Genomic DNA, 15,975 nt, shown 5'->3' on the forward strand with positions numbered 1-15,975 from the left:
ATATGAGCACTATGAGATGGACACTCATTTACAGGGCAGCTGGGGCCGTGTAATATGGTCATTTGACTAGGAGGACAGTTACTGTGTATGTGTATTTATCCTATAAGAGTGCATATGTTAATTTGGATACAATCGTAGTCTGATCTGTTTGTAAGACTTGTGTAAATAAAGCTGTATACCTAAATTGTGTCCTCCTTCTATAGTCCCAGACCAGCATGGCCACAGAAAGTTATGCACAGAACTTTTTATACAAAAGCATTAAAATACATATAAAAATGATAAATAATGAAATGTGTTTATTACACGTATCAATATCAATAATTGTAGTATATAAAACAATTCTTGTGGTGTTCAAAATCTGTTCCTCATAAGTGAACAACTCACATTCTTGGGTGGGCAGAACATCCATATATAACAGTCCATTTTGCAGAATGAAATAGACTCTGAGTGCTCCACATTGACCTGGGAATGTACTATACACGTCATAGATCCTCAGTTCTCACACCATCAGAAGACAGTTTTTGGCAAATGACCAAACCTTCTGATGTACATAACTATGACCATTTCTAAAATAGTCGACAGGCTATCCAAACACAGGACCTTTTTTCCTTAGAACACATCAATTACAACTTGCTGCCAGGAGACAAACACTTGATATGATAGCAGAGGAGCAAATATAGCACAGTACTTTATAATTTTATTGTGCCGACAGAACTAGCAGTGCTGCAAGCAGTGCTATGCCATTGATTTAGTAAAGTACCACTGAGAGGGAAAGAGTGAAAATGCCTGTGAATAAAAAGGTGCATGGTATAAAGAATGCATTTCAATACAGCAGCACAAGCAATGTAATAACATTACATGGAGAAGCAGTTGTGAAAAGCCAACAGCAGCATGCAGCAACCTAGGTCCTACACGTCTTCTGTACTGTAGGGTGACTATGATGCCTTGGCCTACGCTGTGTGACATGTGACCGTGCTTTCAGCAGGCTTACACTATTGGTGCCTTGAATAACACACAGCATGGATTAGTCATCATGCCCAAACCAAAGATATTTTTGCTGCATCATTTTTTGCATCATTTTTTGCGTGTCCAAAAGTACAATATGCATTACTAGAAACCTCTATTATAACCCCGCACATGATAAATGTTACTTTTGTTTATTATTCACAGTGACATATTCTAAAATATATGAACGCATGTCTGAGTATGTTGGCAAGAACAATTTCACTCTTACTAAAAGTTCCTCCTGTTTATTTACATGTACAAGTACAATGTTTCAACCCCAGCTGAGGTCTTCCACAAGAAAAGAGTGCATTAAAATATTATTTTAAAAAAATGTATGCAGAGTGCTATGAGTAACAGATATGCAAATGAGTTCTCCTCCAGAAGAAAGACATTTGTCTCTCTAATCTTACCTATTTAGGTGAACCTCCTCCAAAAGAAAGAGGAACAATCCTGTTGTGGGGGTTCTTGCTCCTTGTCAGTAACAAGCCAACCGGCATCATGATTTATACAGACAGGGGCCAGAACCTCCAAACAGTTGTCTATAGATGGGTCCTGGTATCTGATTTGGTGCTCCAGCCAACAACTCTGGGAGAACTGTAAACTAGAGATAAGGCCTGCAGAGCATAAAGCTGCTAACAAGGTCATGTACAAGTTATATAATTGCCAGGAATAGTGGCCTGATCCTCGTGTACAAACACAGGGCAGCTTATTCTAAAAAAGTCACCTGAAATGACAGATATGCTTTAAAGGGGTTGTCCAGTAAAAGACAACTTATCCACGGGTCCATGGCTCTCTGTGAAAAGCATATGCTGCACATGGCATGCACTCAATTCATTTCTATGGGTGTGCCAAAGAGACAGAAGTGCTGTTCTCAGGCATCTCCAGTACTTCCATAGAAATGCATGGAGCGTGTGCCATCTGCAGCATGCACTCCTCTCAGATAGCCTAGGACCCATTCAGGAGATATCAGGGGGTCCCCATGGTAAGCCCCCCCACAATCAAACATTTATCCACTAATCTGTGGATAGGGAATAAGTTGTTATTCACTTGAAAACCCTTTGCTAATTTAAAGGAGTACTCCAGTGCAGGAACACTTAATCCATATCCAAAGGTTAGGGGATAAGTGTCTGACCGCGAGAGGTGGGGGGTGTGGTAGTGTCAGTGTTCCCATTGCTGGGACCCCACGCAATCTCCTGCCTGGCACCCCGTTAGTATCAAGGAAGGGAGCGTGTGGACAGTCACATCCGCACAAAGCGGGGGGTGCCATGCAGGAGATCCCCCAGCGATCAGGAACATATCCCCTGGACTGGAGTACTCCTTTAAGTTACCTTACATCTCTTAAGGTACCTACCTTACCCTGCCCGCCTCCTAGCTACTTAGGCTGGGAACTTCATGAAACCCCACCTCAGGGTGTCAATCAAGTCTGAGTGGCTGGAAGGAGGGTGGAGGCAGCGTGATTAGATGGCTCTGTGGCTCTGCCCCCTGCCTACTTACTGAGCGGATGGATTAAAATTGTTTATTCTTTAAATGCAGCATTGCAGAAAACTTACGGTCATAGCATACAAATGCTGAGCCCGACAGCTACAATGTACTGGTTTAAGAAGGAGGGAGCTGTCTGTCAAAATAATGCACATGTATTCAGAATCTGTTAATTCACTTGTATAAGTGCTGCAAGTTTCTGCATTCTGTGGATTAAACTGTTTGATGGGCCAGGACATTTTGTCTTACCAAGCTCTGCGGCCTGGAATTTTAGGTGCTTCTGCTTTCCATTACTTTATGGTTATCATTGCCTTGACCATCTCCTTCTCTAGTAATAGGCTTTCTGTCTCTGAAAAATGACCAGTATTTCTGGATAGACCTAAATTATTGAAGAAAGACAGATGCCTGCACTCCTAAAATCCTTATTTCTTTATTGCAGGTATATTAAAACAGGATACATATAACAAAAGATAAAATCCATATGGTAGGAAACAGCATGGTTGACCAGTTTCAGGCTGTCGACCGTTTCCTACTATATGGATTTTATCTTTTGTTATATGTATCCTGTTTTAATATACAGTACCTGCAATAAAAACGAAGATTTAAGAAGTGCCGGCAGCTGTCTTTCTTCCTGACTTCTGTGAGTGTGGCCGCTGACATCACGCATTGCTTTTCTAAATTATTGAAGCTCTTTCTTAGTCATGCTTTTTTCTTGGTGATAAAATGGTAGAGATAGCTTTTTTTTTTATCAATGGAAAACTAGGTAGATCTACCTAGGTGACAATCCCCTATAGGAAATTAACTAAACCTATATTTACATACATTTATGTGCTATGGGCCTAAAAAGCACATTTAAACTGTACATAAACAGAGAAGACTGTAATTGTTAGGCAATGTAACCATAGCTACAAGACTATCAGATTATGTATCTAAAACCATCCATATACAGACGAGGACAATAGTGTTGGTAAAAAAACACAATGTTCCCTGAAATAACTTGAAACTGGCAAGTAATAATAAACACAAATTTACTGAAACTTGCCTGATGAAAATCCAACATTGCACAACCTTTTGAGGCAGTCACTGTGATCAAGGGATTTCTGTAACTCTCAATGAGACTTCTGCACTTGTCTACAGGTATCATGGCCAACTCCTTTTAAAGGGTTACTCCACCCCTTAGACATCTTATCCCCTATCCTTTGTCTGATCGCGGGGGTCCTAACGCTGGGGATCCCCGCGATCTCGGCTGCGGCACCCCAGACATCTGATGGCGGAAGCTCATGACGTCACGGTCACACCCCACTCATGACGTCACGGCCAATCAATGCAAGTCTATGGGAGGGGGCGTGACATCAGTCATGCCCCCTACCATAGGCTTGCATTGAGGGGGCGTGGCTGTGATGTCAGAGCGGGTGTGTCCGTGATTTTGTGAGCCTCCAGCAATGCACCCGACGCTCTAAACGAATGCCAGGTGCAGCAGGGAGATCGCGGGAGTCCCCAGCGGCAGGACCCCCGCGATCGGACATCTTATCCCCTATGCTTTGGATAAGGGATAAGATGTCTAGGGGTGGAGTACCCCTTTAAGACAGATGAGTCAATACTTTTTGGGAAGTCGCATCACTTTTTTGTTCACAGTCACAAAAATGCAAATTTTTACAAAGCTAAGAACACTGGGGGAGATTTATCAATATGCATCTGTGTCCAGCCCCTTTACAGCCTTTTTATTTTGCTGTTTTTGGCTTATGTGCGCCAAATTTATCAAAAAGACTTTGATGCATTTTGCACAAATGAAAAATCACCTCAGAACTTGCTGTGGGATGTCATTTTTTCTAAGGCAAGGCAGAGATGGCATAAATTTGCAGACGCAATAAATAAATCTCGGCCACTGCATAGTCAAGAAGAAAGCACTGCATTTCACAGTCTCTTTTGCCAAAGTTGTCTATTTTGAAATAGCACAAAATGTTTGCTCAAAAACTGCACAAAAATTTTCTGCCCAAATTTCTGCATATAAAATGTCAGGAAGGCATGGATAAATCTTCCCCAATGTGCCTACTGTGAGGCATTGAGGAGGCATGGTTATGTTTTGGGGGTGTTTTGCTGCATCTGGCACATCTTGAATCAATACAGGGTACAATGTAATCTCTAAACTATCAAGGCCCTCTGGAGCGAATTGTGCTGCATAGTGTCAGGAAGCTTGGTCTCTGTCACAGGTCTTGGGTCCTCCAACAGGATAATGACCCAAAACACACAGTTAAAAACAACCAAGAAGTATCTTCTCCGATCCATGCAGTCTGAGGAAGGCACCTTCACACCTGAGACAACTGGAGAATAGCTTATGAGGAGTGGACCAAGATACCTGGAGACAAGTGCAAAAGTCTCATTGGGGAACATTTATCAAGGTATTTTTCTTACTCCAGGCACACAAAAAGTTGCACGTGCACCTAAGCACTTTATTGTGTGACTTTTGTGGGTAAGCAAAAAGTTACAAACAGCCTTACCTAAGCAAATTTCAGTTTTACCGTATTTTTCGTCCTATAGGACGCACCGGCGTATAAGACGCACCTAATTTTTAGGGGCAAAATCTAAAAAAATAAAGATTTTGAACCCAATAGTGGTCTTCAACCTGCGGACCTCCAGATGTTGCAAAACTACAACTCCCAGCATGCCCGGACAGCCGTTGGCTGTCCGGGCATGCTGGGAGTTGTAGTTTTGCAACATCTGGAGGTCCGCAGATTGAAGACCACTGCATAGGAGGTAATACTCACGTGTCCCCGCCGCTCCGGACAAATCACCGCTGCCCTGGATGTCGCTCCATCGCTGTCACCGTCGCTCCAGAACGTCTCTGCTGCCGGCCGGGTATCCTCGCTCTCCGTCGCCGCCATCACGTCGTTACGCACGCCGACGCACGTACGCGACGACGTGATGACGAGGAAGGAGAGCGCCGGCCATACAGGGGATCCCTGAACGGAGAAGACACCGAGGAGGCAGGTAAGTTCCTCCCGGTGTCCTGTAAGCACTAACCCGGCTATTCAGTCGGGCTGTTCGGGACCGCTGCGGTGAAATCACGGCGGTCCCGAACAGCCCGACTGAACAGCCGGGTTAGTGTCACTTTCCCTTCAGACGCGGCGGTCAGCTTTGATCGCCGCGTCTGAAGGGTTAATCCAGGGCATCACCACGATCGGTGATGTCCTGTAGTAGCCGCGGGTCCCGGCCGTTGATGGCCGCAGGGACCGCCGCGATAGGGGTGTATTCGCCGTATAAGACGCACCGACTTTTTCCCCCCAGTTTTGGGGAAGAAAAAGTGCGTCTTATACGGTGAAAAATACGGTAATTGCAGTGGTCACAAATTTATGATGTGCAAAAGTCGCACTTAGGCAAAAAAAAAAGAAAAAAAAAGTTCTAGACCCCTTACAAAAAGTCACAATTCTACACCAGGTATGACCTGGAGTACGAAACTCCCGTACGTGAGCAAATTTTTAAAAATCTCAGCTGCGACTTTTTTTGTTTTGCTTATGTGCTCCAAATTTATCAACCAATGTGATAGTATGATAAATATGTGGCACATAAGCAAAACCAAAGCAAGAAAAAATAGCTTTCAGAACTTGCTTACCAAAGCAAACAATGAAAAATGTCCACAATTGAGAGTTATAGAACTCCCTTGACTGCAGTGACTGCCTCAAAAGGTTCAACAAAATATTAAGGGACTCGGGGCCATCATTTTTGTCTTGGATAGTTTCATTCTTTTTTTTATTTTTTATTAAATGGCTTTGTTGAGCCACAATTCAAAATCAATGTCTGATTTCCGTCAGGTAATTTGCAGTAAATTTGTATTCATTATTACTTTTGTCAGTTTCAAGTTATTTCAGGGAGCACTGTGTTTTTTTTGTTTTTAAACAGAAGAGTACCAACAATTTTGTTCACCTCCGTACATTAAATTAATTGGTGGCATTGGCCAACCATCTAGTGTGTATGGGGTCTTCTGACACTTTTCGTTGCAAACATAAGGGAAGATCTTTGCAGATCAGGAAAGATAGCTGTTGATGAAAAAGCTTTCAGCCACAAGATTTCTGAACTGTATGGGCAGCCTAAAACATTTACATCAGAGAAAGAAAATATAGAAGGAGCACACCCATATGTCCAAGGGCCCAAGAAGACTCTTAGGCCCCTTTCACACTACCGTTGCCACCCTGCAAAAACTCCCATCATGAACTCCCATCTGAAAGTCCCCAATAGGGCCGTCCAAAAATCCCATTCATGTCAATGGGATTTTTTGACCATCATGCAGCACCGGTTATGTCCCGTTATGACTAATGGACATTATTTTTGACGGCACAAAAGACGGTGCATGCACACATCTTTGTCCTGTCAAAAATAACGGTGGAATAACGGCCGTTAAAATTTTAACTATGGGTGATGGATGTTCACAATTGACATCCGTTAGTGTCCGTTATTTTGAAAATCAGTTATGATCCGTTATTTGTACTGCGCATGCTCAGAACATGGAAATAAAATAAAAGACATAAAATAATGGACTATAACGGATGAAACAACTAGTGATAACGGAAGGAACATGTCCGTTATTTTGACAGAATGCCGGTTAAGATAACAGACATTGGTCAGCTGTTAGCATCCGTTATGTTCAGTTATTTTGTCTATTTTTTCATCACCTCTTTCAGCAGAAAAATGGCTGTTAAAATGCAGGGACATGATGGTAGTGTAAAAGAAGCCTTACAAAAGTTCTACAGTGCAGAGCAGCACTCTGATGTACAATGTCAATTTGACTGAATACTGGAATCACATGTTTATTGGTGTATAAAAAAACTTTCCAATTAATATAAATTGACTTTCTTAGGAAGTGTGAATGCCCAAAATGTTCAATGTACAAGAGATATCACAGTGATATATAATGGCCCTCATTTACTATTCTAAACCCGACTTGTTTTGTCGGGTTTTTTTGTCGCATCTTTGTCTGCGCCATGTCGCAGACATGGTGCGCCAGTCTGCGATACGATGCAACATTTTTTCCCGTCGGACCCGATGTGGATTCTCCCAAACCCGAAAAAGGGGCGTAACCCGACATTTCTGAGCTTTCCCACGTATTTATAAAGGTTTCCAACCCGAATTTGTTGAATTGTTGTGGATTTTTTCCCGACAGCTCAGAGGAGTTGGAAACCAAAACCAACAAAACCCAGTGCGACAAACAAGATGCGACATAATAATAAATACCAGGGGAAAAAAGCAATCGGGTAAGAAAGCAAGATAGACTTACAACCCGATTTTCTAAGTAAATGAGGGCCAATGTCTTCAGTACTTTGTACATTGATATAGCTTAGCTTCTGCATTCTTCTTTTGGATAGACTAGACTGAAAGGTATATTGGGAAACCTCATTTGGCAGAGAAATATCTATAGATTTTGGCAGAAGAAAGTGTTTCCTCTTATCTTTTATCCTTAATTAGTATAAAGAGTCCAGATACGTGGTAGCTGCATACAGCCAGGAGCAGGCTATAGCCTTCATCTCCTCCATCTTGTGTGCTATGTCCTGCAGTTAGATCTATGGTCTGCAAACTATTTTTTGGCCAGGAATGTTTTAATGATAAGTGCTGATCCCTGCTCTGTGCCTCGATTCTGTCGCAATGCTGGTTACATATTGCTAAAAAAAAAACCTGCTTTGTGCACAGGGGTGTTCCAATCTCCCCATGCAGGGTGACGTCCTGCTGGCATCTTCCAATTAATGCCTTCTCCCCTGTGCTGATCCTCCTCTGCTGCAGAAGGAGGTGTTAATAGGAAGATGCCAACCTGATGATACTGTGCACGGGGAGCTTGGGATCACCCCGGTACAACAAGCAGGTCATTTACATATACCAAAGAACTGGAATGGCAACGGCACAAAACAGGGATCGGTAAGTATCCTTGTTATCTGTGTCACCCACACTACAAGCCTATACAACATGTTAGTATGGGTGATTCAAAGATTGTTTATGAATACCATGAATCTGTAGTTTACCTGTGAATTCTGACTTTAGAAGTTTATAAAGCAACAAACCGTGTACATAACTTTTTATATGACTCTCCTTTAAAGGTCATGTCCCTTTGCTGGTCAGGATTTCAACTCCCCCCCGATTAAAAATGAATTGACCTCATCCTAAAATTAAGTGGGCATAAATAGGTCACAATATTGTCATCTCTGCAGTGGATTTATAGAGGAGAAGTCCTCAGATGACTGGAATGTGTGGGTCATATTACCCCATGTGTTTTATTATTTTATTAACCAGTATGCCACACATTCTTTATGCTGTATTTATTTAGGGCAAATAATAAAATTCCCAGTGCTGTTCTGGTTCCCCTTTTATTACCAGTGGACAGATATAGTAATATGACTGAATGCAATGAATGTTGTCTCTCTAAATGCACATTTTACAGGGCAAATACCTTACACATCTCTATTTGCAGCAGACATAATCCAACCATTATCGATGCCCGCTTTGACAGCTGTTTTAGTCTTATGTCTAGAACTCTTGCCTATTTTGCTAACATCTATGAAAATATGGCAGTATACTGTTCTCAGCCACGACACATTCTACATAAAGGGTAACAGTCCAGGGGACTAAGATGGCGACAACTGCTCTGGATATAAAACCACAACCACAATGTAGTTGTCTATAAAGCAATGAAGGAAAATAGATTTTTGCTAGACCAGGAAGACAATTCATTCAGGATAGGAGGAGGCCACAACAAAAAAGCCTAACATTTCTGTTTTTCAGTGATACATTTATTTTGGGATTTCTTTTATAGTAGTAACTGTAGTATTAGATTTATTACAATGCTTGAAAGCATTACTTACTATATAAAAACAATGAAAGAGATATGAAAGAGAATTGTCTTTATGTACCAAAACTTTGCATTAGATCTAGTACTTCATTATATCTTTATCACTGAACTATTAGTTATTAAAGGGGTTATCCAGGAAAAAACTTTTTTATATATATCTATATATCAACTGGCTCCAGAAAGTTAAACAGATTTGTAAATTACTTCTATTAAAAAAATCTTAATCCTTTCAGTACTAATGATCTTCTGAAGTTAAGGTTGTTCTTTTCTGTCTAAGTCCTCTCTGATGACACCTGTCTCGGGAAACGCCCAGTTTAGAAGTGGTTTGCTATGACGATTTGCTTCTAAACTGGGCGTTTCCCAAGACAGGTGTCATCAGAGAGAACTTAGACAGAAAAGAACAACCTTAACTTCAGAAGCTCATAAGTACTGAAAGGATTAAGATTTTTTAATAGAAGTAATTTACAAATCTGTTTAACTTTCTGGAGCCAGTGGATATATATTAAAAAGTTTTTTTCCTGGATAACCCCTTTAAGAATAATAGTATGTGGTTCTTGCTGCGCCATACAAAAAGAGGCAGTGGTTAGTTAGAAGGGTGCGATAAAACATGAGGTGCTCTCTAGCTGGTGTTCACAAAGATGCTTTGAGATACAATGGCAAATAATGTACCAGTAACAAAAAGACATTGTTAATGCAGATCAACCAGAAGGTTTTACATACAAGGAGTCATTTATGGCTGTTTCTGTGGCTGACGTTAAACTATCTCTGTAGTAAAACTGAAGATCTACAGACGTGGACCACCTAAACATCTTACTCTTATCTTACTTAAATAAATAAAATTATATGGGCCCTTAAAATACCAGCCATCTTGGCAGAAGACTCTGACAACACATTAGAAGGTTTTGTACTATGCTATGATTTGTTACATACAAGGCATACCAAGGCATTTCAACATTTTTATATCTGTGAAAAAATTAAAAAGCTATGTATGTACACGTTGCTAGCATGAATCATTAACACGTTATAATGGCCTATGCCTAAGATCACTATCAGCTAGGTTTAAACATTGAGTATGCCTGTCAATATTGGTTCCCTGTCACATGGCACAAGATACTGTCTATGAATACAGTGCACAACTATCAAGTACATGGGCACTCTAACTAATAGGTCCACTATAGTTAATACATTAGATTCTTTCTGCACCAAAGTGGCCAAGTACTAAAAAAGGCTTAGGAATCCTTGACAGATGACTAAGTTAAAGGGGTATTCCGGTGGAAAACTTTTTTTATTAACTAAACTGGTGCCAGAAAGTTAAACAGATTTGTATATTACTTCTATTAAAAAATCTTAATCCTTCCAGTCCTTATTAGCTTCTGAATACTACAGAGGAAATTATTTTCTATTTCTAGAAATTATTTTCTATTTCTATGCTGACACCTCTGTCCATTTTAGGAACTGTCCAGAGCAGCATATGTTTGCTATGGGGATTTCCTACTGCTCTGGACAGTTCCTAAAATGGACAGAGATGTCAGCAGAGAGCACTGTGCTCATGATGTCAGCAGAGAGCTTTGTGTTCCAAAAAGAAAATAATTTCCTCTGTAGTATTCAGCAGCTAATAAGTACTGAAATGATTAAAAATTTTAATAGCATTTACAAATCTGTTTAACTTTCTGGCACCAGTTGATTTAAAAAAAAAAAAAAAGTTTCCACCGGAGTACCCCTTTAATTCAAAAGTATATATATCAAACACTCTTATCATACCATAAGATACATGCTGCCTTATATAAATGGTTACCTAATAAACACAGAATAAAAGAAGAGACAATAACTAACATGTAGATAAGTCATGTGTTTGTGAATGTAACATGTATGTTACAGTAAATCTAGCGATACTTCAGAAAAATGCAGGTCCTCTCACAAGTGCTTGAAGTTATGCCTCCTCAGTACTAAGCCGTGGTATTGTCTTGTTCAGAGTATATGATTCCTCAGATGGTTTCTATTATTTATGATGGCTAGACTCATAAGCATGTCTGAAAATCAAATATGGGTATATAGAGTCACCTTATTAAGACTGCACGTGCATAAGCCCCCAGTATTAAGCCCTGCTATGATGTATGGAAGCAATGATTAGATTCGTAGAAGCCCCTAATAAATTGCGAAAGCCCCAGCTGTAGTAATACTCACGTTGACAATGACCCCATGACTGTCGAGCCCATCCCCAGCAGCAATCAATCCTGTTACCATACCGGCAGAGTCCTGTAGAAGAGGCAACCTGTGTGGGCCACCTGTGTAAAAATATAGGCCATTAATTTGACACCAGAATATACTTTGATGGATTCATTGTAAGCTTAAATTTACAATACCAGCTTTTACCGTACATACAGTATGTCCTATACATACAATGTCAGATGCCTAGATCTCCCCTGTATCTAGTACAGTAAAATATATAAAAGCTATAGCTTCTCTTATGATATAGACATCACTGTACCGTAGTAATGAGAACAGCAGCATAACTACTTTTACTTAAGCAACTAACAAAATATAAGTAGTTGTGTAATACAGTTTTGCTCAAAAAGGTTTGCATACCCCAGAAGAAATAGTGACATTTTTAATTTGTTCAGAAAATATGAATTATCGTGCAATAAAACTGTCTTATTTGTTCATGTGCAGCCATTTTGATCCTTTTTAAATCATACTGATATCAGAAATCCCCCAAATGGCTCTGATCAAGAGTTGAATGTTTGCCATCAATTTCCCACACCCGTGGCTTTTTATATTGCAATTTGTGTCTGTATATAAATAGTCAATGAGTTTGCTTTAAGATGAATGCACTGAGCAGGATAGATACTGAGCCATGGAGCACAGAAAAGAACTGCCAAAGATTCCAAAGATTTTGCCCACAACTGCCAGAAGAACCCACAGGTATCCTCAGAAGGCTGCTCTGTAAAAAGAAAGTGTGGTTGTTTCAAAAAACATTAACCATTAATGGGCTGCATAATAGAGTTGCCAGAAAAAAGCCTTTACTGCACCAATGCCAGCATAGCATCACTACTCACCTCCCCCGGCCATATAGTATACAGGGGTGCATCGTGTACCTGTGTATACTATACAGGAGCTGGGAATCCTGTCACCAGATTGACAGGACTCCCTGCTCTTGTAGCCCCTTTGGGCGGTATACAGAATATACAGCTATCTATTGATAGCTGTATATATTGTATACAGAAGACGAGGGCCACTTACCTCCCTCGCTCCCTGTCAGGTCAGTGTAGCTCCACCCCCTAGTGATGACATCATTAGGGGCGGTGCTACAGACTGGAGCCAGGCTGGTATGGGTGTGAGGCTCTGTTTACGTTGTCCGTTTTGTATAATTTTAACAGACCCTTCTGGCGGTGTCTTCCCAGAAAGGGAGACTCCAGCTGTTGCTAAACTAAAACTCCCAACATGCCCAGACAGCCAAAGGTTTACCTCCCAGGCCAAAGGCTGTCTGGGCATGCTGGGAGTTGTAGTTTTGCAACAATTGTAGGTTCTCTGTTTGGGAAGACATTGCATTATGGGCGCTCTCCCCAGCGGAGAGTGCCAAAAATGAAAAATGTCCTAACTAATTTTTTGTGTTTCTTTTTTCTTCTCGTTTTAGATCTGTGTATGCAGGGGATAACAGTGATTTGGAGGACTACTGCGGATGAACTGGATTTTTTTCCCTTTTAATAAAATGGTTAACGAGGGCTGTGGGGGAGTGTTTTTTAAAAATAAATTTTTTTTTCCAATGTGTCTTTTTTTTTATTGAATTTTCAGGCTTAGTAGTGGAAGCTGTCTAATAGACGGAATCCATTACTAAGCCAGGGCTTAGCGTTAGCCCCAAAAACAGCTAGTGCTAACCCCCAATTATTACCCCAGAACATACCGCCACAGGGGTGCTGCGAAGAGGCGGTACCAACAGGCCCGGAGTGTCAAAAATGGCATTCCTAGGCCTAGGTGGTAACAGGCTGGCGTTATTTAGGCTGTGGAAGGCTAGTAACAATGGCCCTCGCCCACCCTGGTAACGTCAGGCTGTTGCTGCTTGGTTGGTATCTGGCTGAGAATAAAAATACAGGGAACCCTATGCGTTTTTTTAAATATAAATAAATAACGCATATGGTTCCCCATATCTTTATTCTCAGCCAGATGCCAACCAAGCAGCAATAGCAGGACCTCGTCTTCTGTCCATCTTCTAATGATAGCTGTATACAGTGTATACCGCCCAAAGGGTTAACCTACACTGTCCAGTAGTGTTACCTCTTTGCTTGCTGGGCTGGCGCATAGTGCACAGCTCAGCAAGGGGTTAAGTGAGCCAGCAATGTGTATACTGTATACACATTGCAGGCTTACTGTAAGTTTTTGCAGGGCAGTAGTTAAATGATCAGATCGCAGCAAGTGTCACTCCTAACACCCGCTGTGATCCTCCTGTAAAATGTATAGATGCGGCCGGCTGCTCTTTTATGGTCACACCTATTGATATTTCCCATAGAGAGTTGTGATTGGCTGGAACCATCTGGCCAATCACAGCTCTCTGTGGGAAATATAAACAGATGTATATATATATATATATATATATATATATATATATGGCATCTGTCAATTAGTACAGGTACTACTACTGCCATCAGAGTGTGTTCCATGCTGGGAGTAGTAGTATTACCTAAAGAAAAGAAAAAAAAAAAAAAAAGGAAAACACACACACACACACACACACACTACATTTTTATTATTGTGGGCTACTTTAGTGCCCTACCCGCCCACATAAATTGAAAGTCACACATTTTTGGGCAAGCCTTAGTTTGTGTGACTTTTTGACACTTCATATAGCTAAAAAGCAGCCCCACTGGCTTAATAAATGACTCCCTTTGTTTGTAGAGAGGTCAACAAGGCCTATAGGAAAAGGAATACGATCCCACTGTAACCCTATATCCTACTCTTTTCCAAATCAACCCTATACCCTGCCCTTCCCCTCAGCCTGTTCCTCACCAGTCCATGCGCAGATCATCCCTACCAGTAGCAACTTGGCTCAAGACTCGAGATGTAGAATGGCAGCCTCCATCCTGACACATACAGGAGCAGGAACTGTTTTCAAACTTAGGTTTCCCTGTTCCTGCACAATCGCCAGTCATTTCACATTCTCAAGGAGGTTGAAGACACCTAGCCTGGCCAATTTACAATGCACAGTCAGTGTACTTTACATTCTTACAGATTTTCTGGCTTTTATCTTCTTAAAGCAAGTATGTTTGGAGCAGCAGCAAAGTGAGAAGAGTCACATTTCTTTAAAAATCCATTAAGAAGTTTCAGATTAGACATTAAAGCTCTTAGAAATACAGAACTAGGCTTTTTTCATGAAATACATAATAATCCAGTTGACTGGAATGCCTTTAACCCATTGTCAACAAGAGGCATAAGGTGTAGAACTATATATAAATAGAAGAATTCCAAGTAGGCAGATGTTATACTTCGCAGGGCTCTTCATCTATATAAACATGTCTGGAAACTGATAATTACCCAATAGATCTGTGGTTAACCTCTGGCTATGGGACTGGCACATACAGTGTACAGTGTCCTCTACAAAATGGAGATCTAATGCATAATTACTGGTTTCTGCAGCATAGCCTGGGGGTGCAAGCATATACTGAGGAGAGAAGGGAAGCCTGGATACACTACATATGTAGACAGGGGACAAGGCATAAAAAGCCTGCTATAGGGAATAACTGCTGTGACGGCTCTAACTATTTTCTATTGTTATAGAGGGAAATAGTAAGTGAAAACTAACCCCCAAAGTCTTAAGCCACCTAATACTTGGAGTCAGAGAAGTCCAGTACAAAGAAGTGAATGGAGATAGAAACTAACATATTTGCCAGGCTGATCCTTTTAAAGTGCATTAGTCAGTGGATTAGAGAAATGCATTGCATTTACTATTTGTGTTCATTTTTATAATTTCTTACAATACATTAAGATATGTCCGGTAATGTGTGCCCATATTCTCCACTCATTGCTAGAACAACTCAGAGCCCCCTTTATTTCTACTGTTCTTTCTCACCCATCTTTCCCTTATTATTTTTGTGCACTAAATATGAAACATCAATGATAACCCGAAAGACACATAGATCATTGTTTAACCAAATGGGGGATCAACCTCTATATTAGAGTACATATCAGGGTGCAAAGCTATATATCCCAATAGCCATTTTCAAAACAAAAGGAGAAAAAAGCGGATATATTAAAGTGCAGTGCACACCTATCAATAAGAACAATATTCTGTATAAAATATTAATCTTTTTTAGCAAGTGAGATCCAAAAATACATGGATACAAAAACAAACAGTACAATTTAAAACAATTAAAATTGCTCTAACCTGAGCAACCTCCTACAAAAACATAAGGGGATGATATAACTGTCACGATGCCGGCTGGCAGGTAGTGGATCCTCTGTGCCAGAGAGGGATGGCGAGGGCCGCGCTAGTGGACCGGTTCTAAGCCACTACAGGTTTTCACCAGAGCCCGCCGCAAGGCGGGATGGTCTTGCTGCGGCGGTAGTGACCAGGTCGTATCCACTAGCAACGGCTCACCTCTCTGACTGCTGAAGATAGGCGAGGTACAAGGGAGTAGGCAGAAGCAAAGTCGGACGTAGCAGAAGGTCGG

The 15,975-nt window shown here is 41.0% G+C and overlaps 1 protein-coding gene across 3 annotated transcripts in view; it reads right to left on the minus strand.

Annotated features, from left to right (window-relative positions):
- Window positions 1-15,975, minus strand: part of NPNT (nephronectin) — a 133,690-nt gene that overhangs the window by 81,963 nt on the left and 35,752 nt on the right. For all 3 annotated transcript variants that reach the window (XM_056566068.1, XM_056566048.1, XM_056566059.1), the window contains exon 2: window positions 11,498-11,598. In XM_056566068.1, the coding sequence (XP_056422043.1) occupies window positions 11,498-11,598 (101 nt within the window). The remainder of the gene's footprint in view (window positions 1-11,497; window positions 11,599-15,975) is intronic.

The sequence above is a fragment of the Hyla sarda genome, chromosome 1 (assembly GCF_029499605.1).
Source record: "Hyla sarda isolate aHylSar1 chromosome 1, aHylSar1.hap1, whole genome shotgun sequence".
Lineage (NCBI taxonomy): Eukaryota > Metazoa > Chordata > Amphibia > Anura > Hylidae > Hyla > Hyla sarda.